Source organism: Marmota flaviventris, chromosome 14 (genome assembly GCF_047511675.1).
Source record: "Marmota flaviventris isolate mMarFla1 chromosome 14, mMarFla1.hap1, whole genome shotgun sequence".
Classification (NCBI taxonomy): Eukaryota; Metazoa; Chordata; class Mammalia; order Rodentia; family Sciuridae; genus Marmota; species Marmota flaviventris.
In genome coordinates, this window is record NC_092511.1 from 93,247,931 (window position 1) to 93,262,858 (window position 14,928).

The following is a 14,928-nucleotide window of genomic DNA, read 5'->3' on the forward strand; positions in this document are numbered from 1 at the left end:
CATTTGAATAGAATGTATGAAATATGATATGTCAAGAGCTATGCAATGTTTTGAACAACTAATAATAAAAAAAATAAAAAAATAAAAAAGAATAAATTGACCTCTGATAAAACAATAAATTTTAGATTAAAGGTATTAAGTAAATGGGTTTACATAAATATCACAAAGAATGACTGAAAACTGAGAGACAATTACTTAACTCTTAGTGGATCCATAGTAAAGTAAGAACTAAAATATAATTATAACTGTCTCTTCCCACTCGGTGATTCCCTTTGGCCCTTAGGATAAAGTTTACAACTCATCATGGTCTTATCTGGTCTCGTGCTGCTATTTCCCCCCAACTCACTTGCCATCCACTATATAACCATGCTCTTCCCTGATTTCTACACTTGAACATCTCCCACCACATTTTACCACTGAGTGTGCTACAGCTCATTCTCAAGCAGTGGCTCCCTAGAGATAAATTTGCAAGAGCTTCCGTACCTAACATACCCTAATGGTGGTTCATGCCCACTGCTCTGGGGATATGAAGGGACCAATTCTGCCAGAGAGAATTGGTCCCTTCATATCCCCAGAGCAGTGGGCATGAACCACCATTTCCATGCATGGGCCATTTGTACTAAGTACATGATTACTTATATCCCTCTCTGAATTTGTTGAAAGCAGCCCTCGTGTTTACACATATAGATAGTGGTGGACACAGTTTCCTTTTCTCAGCAAGTTCTCAGGCCCTGAGTGGTGATCCATTCTCTAGTACTGGGCACTATGTACAGGGAGCATTTGGGTGGCCCTGCCTCAGCTCACAAGAGGCAGGGACACTTCCTTGAGTCCATGCAGAGCCTTTGAAAATATGAAGCAATCGGTCCATTGAATGTGTCATTTGGCAAACATCTGAAGCACAGCATGGATATGAGCAGTAAAGTCCAAATGGAAAAGGCCAATGAACGATGAACATCGATATGTTTGTTCTGTTTCTCTAGCACATGTAAAGTAGGACAGCAATTGTAAGCGTATTGTAAAGGATGTGGAAATGAATTCATGTACACTTGAAACAAAGGTTTTCAAGTAGAAGAATCACATGTTGGGACAGTTTTAGAAAAAGCACTTGTAGTTAGGTATGGAAGCTCTTGCAAATTCAAGCAAAGACTATAATAATCACTTCTCTATCACCAGGGGCTGGGACACTGTAGGGGTTCAATTAATACTTGTGGAGTTACTGAGTACTGCTGCACCAATATCCCTGCAGCCTCTGACTTCCATGCACAATATTGCTTCTATGATACATGGCCTTCCAATTTCCAACTCAGAGTCCTAGGAGCCTACCTTTTATAACTAAAGTTGAAAGAAAAGAGAAAAAAACACCACAAATAATAAAATATAAGACCCTGTTTTCTATAGATTATAAAAATTCCTTCTCAAGTATTATCACATATGATTTTCCAAATAGCCCTCTGACTTGGTTTGCATTGATTCCATTTCTTTCATTTTATAAATGAGAAAACAGAGGTTCTGAAGTTTAAGTAAAAGTTACTAAGAAAGAGGCTGGTAAGTGAGAGAAATGAGAATAAACCAAAAATTTTCTGACTCTGAGTTCCATGTTTTCACTGATGTCTTTCCCTTCCACTTTGCCTGTTGACTGAGAGAATCAGGGGTTAACCCATGTCAAGCCTCTGGTGTGGTTCCTGTGGCCCAAGAAAAAATTTCCAGTAGGTTGGCAGGAAGTGTAAGAGGAGGGCCAGGCTGGTCAGAGTGGGGCAGCTACAGAGAGGAAGAAAATCCAGGGCAAGAGCTAGAGACAGACCAGGTTAAATATTTATCAGGTAATCTCAAGGATCAAGAACACTTCAAAAGCAAGGTGAAGAGCATGGAGGGAAATTCAGAGATAAAAGATAGAGAGCAGGGTGATAAAAAAAAATTTAGAGTCAATCACAGGAGAAAGTAATGGAAAGAAAAAGCAGAACTAAGAATAGGACCTCAGTTGAGCCTGGGGAGGGTGGTAATGCCAAAGTGGATCTGACTATTATTTTTTGTAAAGGACAGTCTTGCTCCATGTGTACCATCAAGACTTTGTGAGATAGAATGCAAAGAAAATATCAAAGAAATTAGGAAAAAGGAAGTTATGCCAAGGATGACCGGAAATTCATCAAATAAGTCAATGACAGGAGATCCTTGTAGGAGAGGTAGAGGCTGAGGTGGGTGTGCAGGGAATTCTTTGTTTTTCTCAGGTGTGAAACAGTCATGAACAATCTATGGAAGGAGGAACAGCCATTCTACACTGTGAATCTGTGTAGACAGTGGCAAAAAAAGTCCTAGAGAGAACTGAAGCATGAAAAAAAAATTAATGAAGACACCAAAAAGCACTGCAAAATGTCTGTAAGTTAGGCTCTAATACCATCAAGTACGACCACACATGCTGAGCATCAGGGAGCACCAGGGCTGCTTGGAACTGGGCGACACAGCTGCGTTCCTACCAGGGCTCCCACCACTTGGTCTGGGAGGACTCCCAGGATCTGCATTTCTCCTGTAATCCAGTATAGACTTCCAGTTTCTGTGTTTTGCATGCTCCTCACCTTAGACTCACAGTGTCCATATCTGGGTGTACCCCTTCTCTGCCACATCTCTCATTGAACCAACTTCTATTTCTCTAACTTGGTAAATACTGTGAATATATTTTGATTGACGTATTTAATCTTTGCTTTTATTCCATGAAAACATCTTTGGTATCTGCCACCTTCATTCGATTCCCACTGCTATTTCTATGGATCAGGATTCAAGTTCAAAAACATCAACAGGGTCCCAGTAAGGATACCATATGAGCAACCCACAGCCTTCTCTTTAGTCTAATCCTAATTATACAACAAAGAATTCTCTGGCACAGAGCTTCTCATCATTCACTAATATACCCTTTGGTTTTCTGTTTCTGTTGCCTATGCTGCTCTTTCTTGCTAAGTGTATCATCATGATCATATGACAACATTATACTTACCTTCTAGGCTAATGTTTATCTTTTAATTGCAAAATGACATATTATGGAAATTACTGATAGTGGTTCAGTTGTCAATCTCTAGCCAGGGTCTTGAGTAAATTATTAAATTGATGGCTTGTTGTTACTTACAAAAGGAAGTGGTGGTTACTATAAGAAAATTTGTATTCACTGACAGCGATTACATCAAAATCATCTCATTTTCATTTATAATTAAATACTTAGACCAGAGGCTCAGACAGACAGAGTGGGCACACCATATTTTCATTGGAGTGTATAATTTGGAAAATACTGTAACGATCTCCCTGTTAAACAAAATATACTTGTGGGCTGAATGATAGGCTATTTTGGTGCCATTCAGTTGATCAAGCAATAATACTCCATAATAGTGGATTCATGGACAAATGCAACTGGAGGGAACCCTCTGGAACCAGCGGCTGAAAACTCTGTCCTGGGGGCTAGCTTTCTCAGTATTTTTACTACTGGCTTGAACGTTCACATAGCATATTTGCTTATTTCATCTGTGGCCCTTACAAATCTGAGAATGCTAGCTACTGTGTTGGAGTTTAAAATAAGCATTCCATTTCCTTGACACATACAATGATGAGGTAAAACCAACAAATTAGCATTTAATAGGATTAAAATGTGAAATCAAGACAAAAAGCTACAAATTCTACTCTATGATCATGAAATTGAGACTGCTTGAGGGAACTACTTGGTTGAAATTTTTTTTTGGTACTGGAAATTTAACACAGTGGCCATCAATCATTGAACCACATCCCCAGCCCTTTTTAATTTTATTTACTTATTTATTTTGAGATAGGATCTCCCTAAGTTTCTGAGGCTGGCTTTGAACTTGCAATCTTCCTACCTTGGCCTCCTGAGCAGCTGGGATTACAGGCACGCACAGCTACACCCGGCTTGATTACAATTCTTATGAAAAAGACCTGCTCACTGGGTCTTTCAGCCTTATTATGGGCTACTGAAAGCCAGAAACAATTGTTGGCTGCATCAATGTTCTGTTCAGAACAAGGAAAGAAAGAGTTCCTCTGATTTAGCATTGGTTAGATAACTAGTGAATTAATGTATGCAACAGGTGTCCAGGAAACTGTCCAGGATTGTGGAAGATGTTCACCATGAGAAAACTGAATAAGTCAATGTATAAACTTTGGAAACAGCTTTCAAAAATATGAGCTAAATTATCTGTATTTCTTCCATACTTAGAAACACTTTTGTGTGTGTGTGTATGAGGCGGGGTAGGTACCAGGGATTGAACTCTGGGGCACTCAGCCACTGAGCCACATCTCCAGCCCTATTTTGTATTTTATTTAGAGAGAGGAGCTCGCTGAGTTGTTTAGTGCTTTGCTTTTGCTGAGGCTGGCTTTGAACTCATGAGGCTCCTGTCTCAGCATCCTGAGCCGCTGGGATTCCAGGCCTGGGTCTAGCCAGTCTCAGTACACTCACCAGTTCTCCATGGCACTAAGTCACACAGTGCCAGTTACCATGAAACATTTACTGTGCAAAGTAGACCAGAAGGAAATGAAAAGAAGAAGTGGCAAGTCATAAGTAAAATTTCCATGGAGCACAAGGCTCAGAAATTACCTGACAGCCACGTCACCACTGTGGCAAATGAATTTGGCATATGACAGGGATTGTCTTGGACCACAAATGGAAATGTTATTCAGGGCACAATGCTACTAATAGTAGGTCACAAAAGTATCCCCAAACCCCATATCTTGGTACACTAGGCCACCTCAGAAGAGATTCTCCCACTGTCTTGTGTTGTAATTTTGCATTGTGTCAAAGATTTGCTTAAATGAAATCATAAAAATGCTGTCTTGTTACATGCAATTATCATTTATAAACAGGCTATGCCAAAGCTATTTTCTCATTATATATCTAGAATTAAGAAAATATGGAGAAAAAATTATTGAATAACTTACTTTAATTATGACTTATCAGTCATTAAATAATTAAGAAATTTCAAGCACAGGGACTCAGCCAGGCCCCAGAACTCTCCTTGAGCCTTTTCCAGGCTAGGGGCTAGCAACTGAACAGTTATTCAACTAAGCCTCAGCCATTCTGCTTGGGCTGACGTAGACCCTGAGACAAGGCCAAGTCTACATATATAGCCTTTACTTCTGTGCACTGTGATGGGACAACCAGCAACCCCAGAGACCTCACCTATCCCTGGAGCCTGTCGCATAGCCCTACCAGCTACAGATTGCAAACAACAGTACCTCCCAGCCATGGAGGACAACCTGCCACCTTGCCTGATCAGAGACAATCACAAAGTCTTGGCAGCAGCTCCTCTGACCAGAATCCAGGCAGTGGTCTCATCAGACCATGGAGCACAGCTAGCAGCTCCATCCAATCTTGGAGCACAGCTGGTGGTCCTGGCCCACTAGATTATCCTGCTCCGGAGTCGACCTATCTGAGTTGTCAGCTAGCCCATCCAAATCCCAAGATAGACTAAATAGTAAAGATCTGTCAGCACCAAAGATCAAAAGCTGTGATGACTGTCTCTGCAAATGTAAAGTTCCCCCAAAAGCAACAGATCACGAAAAATCATGGAAATATGACAATACCAATACCAGAAGAAACTAACAAAGCTCTGCTAATGGACCTTGAAGAAAAGGAGATATATGTAATGACTATGAAATAATCCAGAGTAATCCTCTTTAGCGTGACCTTGTTAACAAGGTCAGACAATGAAAAGAAATATGTATAGGAAATGAATGAAATTTCAAAAGCAGTTTGTGAAAAAAAAACAGAGTTTGAAAATTAAATGGAAACAATCAGAGATTCCTAATTAAAATGATATAAATAAAGAATATAATGATAACTAAAAAATAATTTTATAGAAAAACTTTAACAGCCATCTTGATCAAGCAGAAGGAAAAAGTAAGAAGCTCAAAGATACGGCATTTGACCTTCTCTATCAGAGAGGCAAAAGGAAAAAAAGAGAGAAAAAAGGCTTATGAGAATCAGAAATATCATCAGAGAATTAACTTTTGCATCAAAAAAAAAATCAAAGGAGAAGAAAGGAAAAGTCTTAGAAGATATACTTAAGAAAATAATGTCTCAGGGCTGGGGCTATAACTCAGTGGGAGAGCACTTGCCTCTCAGGTGTGAGACGGTGGGTTGGATCCTCAGCACCACATAAAAATAAGTAAATAGATAGACAGATAAAAATATCATGTCCATCTACAACTAAAAAAAAAGAAAAGAATGTCTAAAATTTTCCCAGATCTGAGAAACACAACAGTCAGTTACAGGAAGTTCAGAAGCCTCCAATCAAACTTAAATCAGGAGGAGTTCATTTAGAGATATCAAAATCAAAAAAGGAAGATAAGGAAATAAAGCTAAAAGCAGCAAAAGATGAGACATATCACATTCGAGAGAGTATCAACAAGGCAGCTATCAGAAGAATTATCTGCAGCAACCCTGCAGGTCAGGAAACAGTGAGATAAGATATTTAAAGTGCAATAAAACAAAAACACAACTCAAAACGAAACCTGCCAGCCAAGAATATGTTGCCTAGAAAAGCCATCTTTCAGAAATGAAAGAGAAATAAAAACTTTTCCAGTCAAAGAAAACCTAAGGGAGTTCATTGCCAACTGCTACAGGGAGTCAGTCCTGTAAGCTGAAATGAAAGGCTGCTGGTTAATGAAAAAAATATGAAAGTGAAAAACCTCAATGGCATGAAATACATGGTCATCTTCAGAATACCCTAATACTGTAAGGGTGGTACATAAAGCAATTTTATTTCTACTGTTAAGGTTAAAAGACAAAACTGCTAAAACAACTTTAGCTGCAATGATTCATTAAGGGATACAAATTCAAAAGAATATATAAATTTTGATATCAAAATCAGGACAGGAAGATGTTAAGGAGCAAAACTATAGCTTTTGTATGCGATTAAGGTAGTTATTAGCTTCAAATAATTTGTTAAAAAGTTAAAATTTTTAGGGTGAGCTTTGTGATATCCATAAAAACTGTAAAAAATAAGGATTCTCAGCACAACACCACAGGAAACAGACAAAACATAAATAAGGAAGAGAGAAACAATAGGCCCACAAAACCTGAAAAATGAATTACAAAATGGCAGTAGTATGTCCTTATCTATCAATGATTACCTTAAATGTAAATGGACTAAATTCTCCAAAAAAAAAAAAAAAAAAAAAACAGAGAAGATTAATGAATGAGGAAAAATATGATCCAATAAATTTAAAGCCTGCTTTGTCTGATATCAGCATAGCAACCCCTGCTTTCTTTCTTTGGGTTTCTATTTGGATGGAATTTATTTTTCCATTCCTTCACTTTTGGTCTATGGTTCTCCCTCCTAGAAGTTAAGTCTCCTATAGGCAACATGGGCAGATTTCTAAATGCACGTGCATCAAAATCCAAATGCCACTTTTCCATAAACATAGAAGACCGACCCTTAAACTCATATAGAATCACCATAGACCCCAAATGGCCAAAACAATCTTGACCAAAAAGAACACGTAAAAGAATAAAATGGGATCTTTATCTCACATCATAAATAAAAATAAGCTCAAAATGGATATAAGACCTGTTGTTATGGAACTTCTAAAAAAAAAAAAAAACAGAGAAAGCTCCAGGACATTTGCTGAGTAACAGTGTTTTAGGAGATGACCCTGAAAATACAGGCAAGAAAAACAAAACTGGACTATGGAATTGTATGCAGCGAAAAAGCTTCAGCACAGCCAAGAAAACAGGAAACAACTCATAGAATGGGAGAAAATGTTTGCAATGGGCAAAGGACCTGAACAGACATGTAGTAGTAGTAGTAGTACCAGGAATTGAACCCAGGGGCACTTAACCACTGAGCAACATCCCCAACCTTTTTTTCTATTTTACTTATAGACAGGGTCTCACTGAGTTGCTTAGCGCCTTGCTTTTGCTGAGGCTGGGTTTGAACTCATGGTCCTCCTGCTTCAGCCTCCAGAGTCACTAGGATTACAGGCATGTGCCAAGGTGCCCAGCTCCTGAACATACATTTCTGTTAAGAAAACACATGTGGGGCTTGGGTGGTGGCTCATTAGTAGAGCGCTCGCCTAGCATGCATGAGGCACTGGATTCAATCCTCGGCACCATATAAAAACAAACTAATGTGTCCACCTAAAACTAAAGATACATAGATAAATAAATATTTTTTTTTTAAAAAAAGAAGACATATGAATAACCAAAAATGTGTTAAAAATGCTCAGCCTCACTAGTCATCAAACAAATGAAAATTAAAACCACCTTGGGGGCTGGGGATATAGCTCAGTTAGTAGAGTGCTTGCCTCACATGCACAGAGCCATGGGTACAATCCCCAACTTCGCCAAAACAAAATAAAACAAAAACCACCTTGAAATATTACCTCACACCTATTAGGATGATTTTTATAAAACACACCAAAATGACAAGTTTGGTCAAGAATGCAGAGAAAAGAACCACTTTAGCATGGTTGGTGGGAATGTAAATCAATACAACTATTATGGAAAATGCTATAGAGATTCCTTAAAAAAAATAACAATGGAACCACCCTCTGATGCAGCAATCTTACTCCTGTATGTGCATCCAAAGGAATCGAAATCAGTTTGTGGAAGGGACATCGTGCTTCCATGCTAATTGAAGCTCTATCCACAATCGCCAAGATGTGGAATCAACCCAGTTACAGACGAAGGCATGAAGAAATGTGGTAGACAAACACCAAGAAATAGTATCCAGCCTTCTCAAGAAGAAACCCTGTAATTTGTGACATGGATGAACCAGAAGACACCATGCTCAGTGACATAAGCCAAGCACAGAAAGACAAATAGTGCATGATCTCATGTATATGTGGAGTCTAAAAAAAAAAAGCTGAAATTATGGAAGTAGAGAGTTGAGTGGTTTTACAAGAAGCCTGTGGTGGGGAGGGAGTGGGGAAATGTTGGTCAAGATGGACAGGAGGAATACATTTTGAGATCTCTTGCACAGCGGGGTGACTGTATTGTGTATTTCCAAATAACTAAGAGCCAAATTTCAAATGTTTTACCATGAAAAGTGGTAAGTAAGCAAGGGCGTGGATATACCCATCAGCTTCATTTAATAATTCTGCATAGTATACATATATCAAAACATCCCCTTCTTCCCCAGAAATATAGGAATTATGATTTATTAATTAAAATGATAAAATGGTTGAAAATGATTATTTGAAAAACACACGCTAGCCTGAATTTTTGTTGTTTATGAAGGTGTTCTAGAGCCCTCCAGAGAGACGTCCCCAAATCCACAGAGTTGTTTCTGTGGTATACTCAGCACATCTGCTGGGCACCCCAGTACAATTTCAGGGATTTCCACAATGTCATCTTTTTATCCACTCAGCCGGTGTCTGCTTCATTTGTTCAGAGAAAGGGTTCTGAGGTGTGACCTGTGACATCTGAGACTTGGGGTTCAGCATGAAGGTAAGGGCCACCAGGTGCTATTGATGCTCAATGTCCTCACTCCTCCTGGTGTGCCACAACCTCAAAGTCCACGACTTCCAGACCACCATAGGCATGTGCGTGTGTTTGAGCTTACACACCCATGTGCAACTCATGAAACATAAACCGAACCAAGACCTGTCCAAATCTGTCACAATTCTAACAACGGTCATCGTTTGCCTTTCACCATGAAATACATGGTGAAAATTGCTGTCAAAACCCCAGAGAGCCGGGCTTGGTGGTGGTGCATGCCTGTAATCCCAATAGCTCAGGAGGCTGAGGTAGGAGGATCACCAATTCAAAGCCAGCCTCAGCAACTCATCGAGGTCCTAAGCAACTCAGCAAGACTCTGTTCTCAAAATAAAAAATAAAAGAGCTGGGGATGTGGCTCCGTGGTTCAGCACCCCGGGTCCGATTCCCAGTATCATCCCCTGCTAAAAAAAAAAAAAAGTGCCAGAGAAGTGAAACAAAGCTTCCTTTTGCAAATGTCATCTGGCTTTAGGGTCTAGCTTATACAGCAGCATGTGCAGAGAACTAGAAACTACAGCGTGGCTTGTGCTCAACTGCAAGAGCAAAGGGTGTTCAGTTCAGGTGTACGATTGTGGACATGCAAACACGTTTCCATCTGACTATGGCATCACGACTATTTCACTGGCTTGAGCCCAACCCACCTTGTCAGCCAGTCATCCATCAAGGCAGGTTATGAATATTTGGAGCCCAGGGGAGTTTTGTTCTTGAGAGAGAAATGAAAATAATGAAGAGAACCACCAGCTCTTCTTACCAACCTCATGTTTGAAGTTATCATGTTCTTTAAATTAAAATTTTTCTTGGTATCATTGTAAAATACCACAAGCCACATCATTTGCCTTATTTCTGTAATGAATTTAGTGACACCTGTCCTCACGTCATCACAGAGTCCCAAGAACCAAGTGAGGGAAGGTCTTCTTTCACCATTGTAGCTGTACCCCCAGGAGTCTCTCATGAGTTTTGTGGTGGCTAAAATCACCAGGTAGATAGATTATAGAAGGTAGCTAACTTACCTTCTTTGACTTCACTCAGAAAACATATTTAAAAACATACTTTATGTTACAAACATATATTGTAAAGCCAAATTAACGTTTTTGTGTGATTTCTAAAGTCTTGTTCTTGCAGGAGTCAACTGGGATCTATTCCCAGATCCCACCCCCCAGGGGTGAAGTGTGATTGGATTCTGTTGCCTGAGATGCCTAAGCAGCATTTACCTATCTGTTAGCACTTGGAGAAACTATAAACCATAAAGTAAATGTAAAGTGTTCTGGTGATGGAAGTTTACTCACATAATTCATAACTCAATATCATCATGAAACTTGACCTTGATCCTTTTCTCTTAGCCCTCCCAGCCAGCTATCATGGATTTGTCCAAACTGTCCTCCTTGAGGCAACCTCTTAGGAAAAGTATTCAATTTTCTTGTTTCTTTTGTAAACCTTCAAGCCCTTGAAGGGTGCCCCTACCATTGGCAATATCCGTTGCTTTCCAAAAAAAAGCAGAATGAACTCACCTGTCTTCTACTTAGACACCCTTAGGTTTATGTCTTACCCAAATGTGTGAAATACTTGCATGTTAGAAATTTTTCTGGTGTTGATCAAAAGGATGAGTCTGAGAATCCCAATGTTGTGCTCTCTTCTACATAGGACCAAGACCATTTTAGAATTGTCAGGTCTCTTGCTCAGGTACAGGGACAGCATTTGGGTCATTCTAGACCTCAGGTTCTCAAACCCACATTTCTATAAAGTACTTAAAGAGTTGTTACCAGAAAAAACAATGCTCTTACATCAGTTTCACGGAATTCATTCTCACCTGGTACCAAGTCACCTCTGGACTCTGTTTTTCATTTTGGCAGCTGAGACTGGGACAATAAATGGAGTCCATCCTACCAAGAAGTAGGTATTGCTTATGTGGCTTAGGGTTCTCACAGGATGAATTTGCCTGGGGCTTAATTTCCAAGACTGTCTTGACACAACATGCCACATCCTGGGGTCTCCTAGGAGATTAACAAGGTCCTGTGAACATAGATATTTTATTTAGGTAGTAAGGCTTTGATGATACTTGCAGATAGGAAAGCATCCGGGACATACCTAATCCTGGGTCCACAAATATATGAACCAGAATCATTCATCTCTGGGATCAAAAAGCGAAGCATAGTCTTGTCCTGAATGATATGCGGATATTGGTTAGTAATTTCCTCCAGTGGGTCTCCATTCTGAGGTTGTAGGTACCAGAGGACATCAGATGGGTCTTTACTACCACTGCAGGGAAAGTATTCAGGGTCTCTTGTTGGTGAGGGTTCACTTGTCGGGTAGAAGTGGGATTTCTGCAGTTCTGGTAAATCACAAAATAAGACAAATTCCTCTTCACTCTCTGTGGAATATGTCCAAAGGAGTCTTTTGGTGGAACAATCTGACAATCACAATAAACAAAGCAACTCAGAAACACATTAGAAGATAGAAAGCTAAATTACATTTAAAAAAAAAAAAAACCTGAAGTAACCAAAGAGTACATCCCTCTGGGTATCTATCTTCTTCACTGTGCCCATTTTGTAGGAAAAAAAAAAAGATGTTCATGTTCTAATTCCCTTCCATTGGGCTTCAGTGTCGCCAGTAGAACTCTGACATCCTGTGAATGACAGCTGGGCCATCAATCATTCCTTTCAGCTACTCCCACCCAACACCCAGCTATGGTAACTGGGCTCCCCATGGGCGCTTGGAGTCCACTGAAAGCTGTTCACCCTAATAACTCTCCCACTGCCGTTTGAAGAGTAGGAAGGAAACGCTGTGAGTGAATATATCACACTGCTGATATCATCTGTCAACTTCAGGCTTTGACCACAAGGCTCAGTGTTAGCATGAAAAGTGAAAACCCCTACCTGAAATATTAAATTCTGCGATCCTCTCTCCTGTGACAAGCCAAAGAAATGTCCAAGCCCAATAGAGCATGACTCTCCTGTGCTCCCGTCATCACATCAGGAGACCCACCCCGTTGGCAGTAAAGAGGACGTGGAGGGGCTCGTTTCCGAGTATCCTCTTCATTTCTGAAATGGGAAATGGAGAAATCGGAACCAGTGACCAAAATGCAAGTCACACAGGAAGCTTTGAAGGGCAGGTCCCACCCAATGAGCCTCCGCATACCCAGGGCTGTGTGGGCACTTTTAGTGGTGAGAAGCAGCCTCTTCGTATGTATCTAGAGGAGGAGGAAAGGGCACCAGTTACCCCCTGGACCTGCCCACCATATAGTAGGTTTTTCTAATGCTATTTTCCCCACGTGGAATTTTTTCTTTCTTTTTTTTTTCTTTCTTTTAATGTTCTCATCTAGTGTGCACATTTCCATGAATCATTTGGAAAAAGTTAAGTTCATATTTTTTCCAGAAAAGATTGCCCACATTATATGAAAATGGCTGATTCTTCCAAGTTAACGAAGCTAGAGATACGGCTTCTAAGTATAAAATCCAAAAAAAAAAAAAAAAAAAAAAAATACTAGTTTACAATAACTGTCATAGAAAAAGGAAAAGGGAAAATGTCATTGGTCATAGCATCAACCTGGTCTTCTTGGATGTAAAGGTGAGAAGTTCTTCCCAAGAGAGACTCAGCGCTGGGAGCTACCATGCTGTGTCTGTCCCCTGTGCTGATAGCGTAGCCAGGGGAACTTTCAAACACCTTATAAGTGATGAGGAATAAGGATATGGAATAGGTAATGTTTGGTTATTTATTTTGTTTTGAACAGAAAATAAAAGTGTTGGTTATAGAACAGTCTGTCTATGTCTTCTAGAGCTCTGAATGTTGACCATTAACATAAAAATAGCCTGTGTCTTGTCTCTGGGATTATGGGAATAAGATGAGTTTCCCAAAATTTTGGCTAAAAATCCCCCCCTAAAACACTCCTGTAGTGTCTCAGCCTCTTTAAGGGAGGTGAGAGCCAGGGATAAATGGTATAGTCGCTGTCTTCAAGGGTCCATCACAGTGTGGAGGACAGAGTAAAAGAAACAATTATTCTGATGCTTGTTAAAATGGTGACGACTTTATTCAAGACTATTGCAATAGGGGAGAGAGATCAAGGCCCACTCCCAGTGCAAGGATAAGTGGGGAGTTATAGCCAAGGAGGAGGGTGCAGGTCAGTGGGTGGGAAGTTATCAAGAGAAATGGAAAGAACAGGGATCCCTACTAAACCCATATAACAGGATGTTGCTCAAGGCAGGTCAAAGATATCCAGGGTGGAGATGAGGAACTTAATCAAATATCAAGGTTAATTTTCTCACACAGGTGCATAGGTTGGGGGGATTACATAGCGGTGTACTTTGTTCAGACTGGCTGATCAGGCCAAAGACAGGACAGGTGCAGAGGTGGAGGCTTGGAGAAGAGAGCTCAGAAGATCCTGACCAAAGTTTGGTCAAGGAGAGAGTCTCTGTTTACACAGACACCCAAATCAACAATTTTAACAACATGCAATAAAGAAATAAAGTCCATTGCTAAAACGGAAAGAGAGGGAGAAAGAGAAAGAAGAAGAAGAGAGTAGAGAGAGGAAAAGAAAGAGAAGAAAAGGTCCATCAAATATCCTTATGGTCACTCTAAAAGTTCCTTTTAAAAATTTTTCTCCCCAGCAGATGACATAATCAAAATCAATCATCAATCAATCAATCAATCTGAGGGAGAGGGAAGGCCGCGGGGATCGGTAGCCCTGGCAGAGAGGCAGATTGAGCTCCTTGAGGAATACCAGCCATTAAGAACAGGCTGGGGCGAATGGAAAGGAAAACTGACAAACCCCAAAGAAGAAAATCAGAAGATGGAAAACACCTGACAGTGAGACAGACAAAAGGAGGAGCGACTAGAAGTGAGTGTCAGAAACTGCAGAGTCAGGGATGAGAAGGACTGAGCAGGGGCCTCGGGTTGGGGCCAGAAGTATTGGACATTTATATCTGGCTGATGACCTGGCTTTGTACCAAGAGCGAGGGTGTGACCCAGAGGGATGATTGTTAGTCATGGGGACTAGGTCCACTCTGGTCTTTATCCTCACTTGTGACTACTGGTGGCTTTTCCTATCAGAACTGCAATCCATAAATTAGGCAGGATGAGACACCACCTTGGAAGATGGAGTGACCTCCCTTGCCCTCCTTTCCTTTGCCCACCAAGCCTCAGGAAGAATGATCTTCTCCACCTCAGTCACCAGATGCACGTTCCTGAAGAGCAAGACTGAGCTTCTCATTTCATGATAAAAACCCTCACTGGCCCCCACTGCCCATGAGGTTGAGAAGTGATTCCATGCACCACCCACATTCCCAGTAGGATACGTCTCTCACATGCCCTCGTTCTGATATTTTCCTCAAAGACACCTTCCCTGACCACATGGATGAAGAAACTCCCACTCCATCCCTTCTTTGCCATGACCCAGCACACAACCATCTCTCTGATTATTCTTTTACATTACTTTTTTCTTCGATGCA

At 40.5% G+C, this 14,928-nt stretch overlaps 1 protein-coding gene across 4 annotated transcripts in view; it reads right to left on the reverse strand.

Moving 5' to 3' along the window:
• The window catches only part of Il18rap (interleukin 18 receptor accessory protein), a 33,486-nt gene that overhangs the window by 15,980 nt on the left and 2,578 nt on the right, over window positions 1-14,928 (reverse strand). For 3 of the 4 annotated variants that reach the window (XM_027951795.2, XM_027951793.2, XM_027951792.2), the window contains exons 4-6: window positions 12,361-12,525; window positions 11,573-11,894; window positions 11,295-11,478 (exon numbers count right to left, since the gene is read on the reverse strand). In XM_027951795.2, coding sequence (XP_027807596.2) covers window positions 11,295-11,478; window positions 11,573-11,894; window positions 12,361-12,430 — 576 coding nt within the window. In that variant the 5' untranslated portion in view covers window positions 12,431-12,525. The remainder of the gene's footprint in view (window positions 1-11,294; window positions 11,479-11,572; window positions 11,895-12,360; window positions 12,526-14,928) is intronic. The other variant, XM_027951794.2, reaches the window with a different exon arrangement.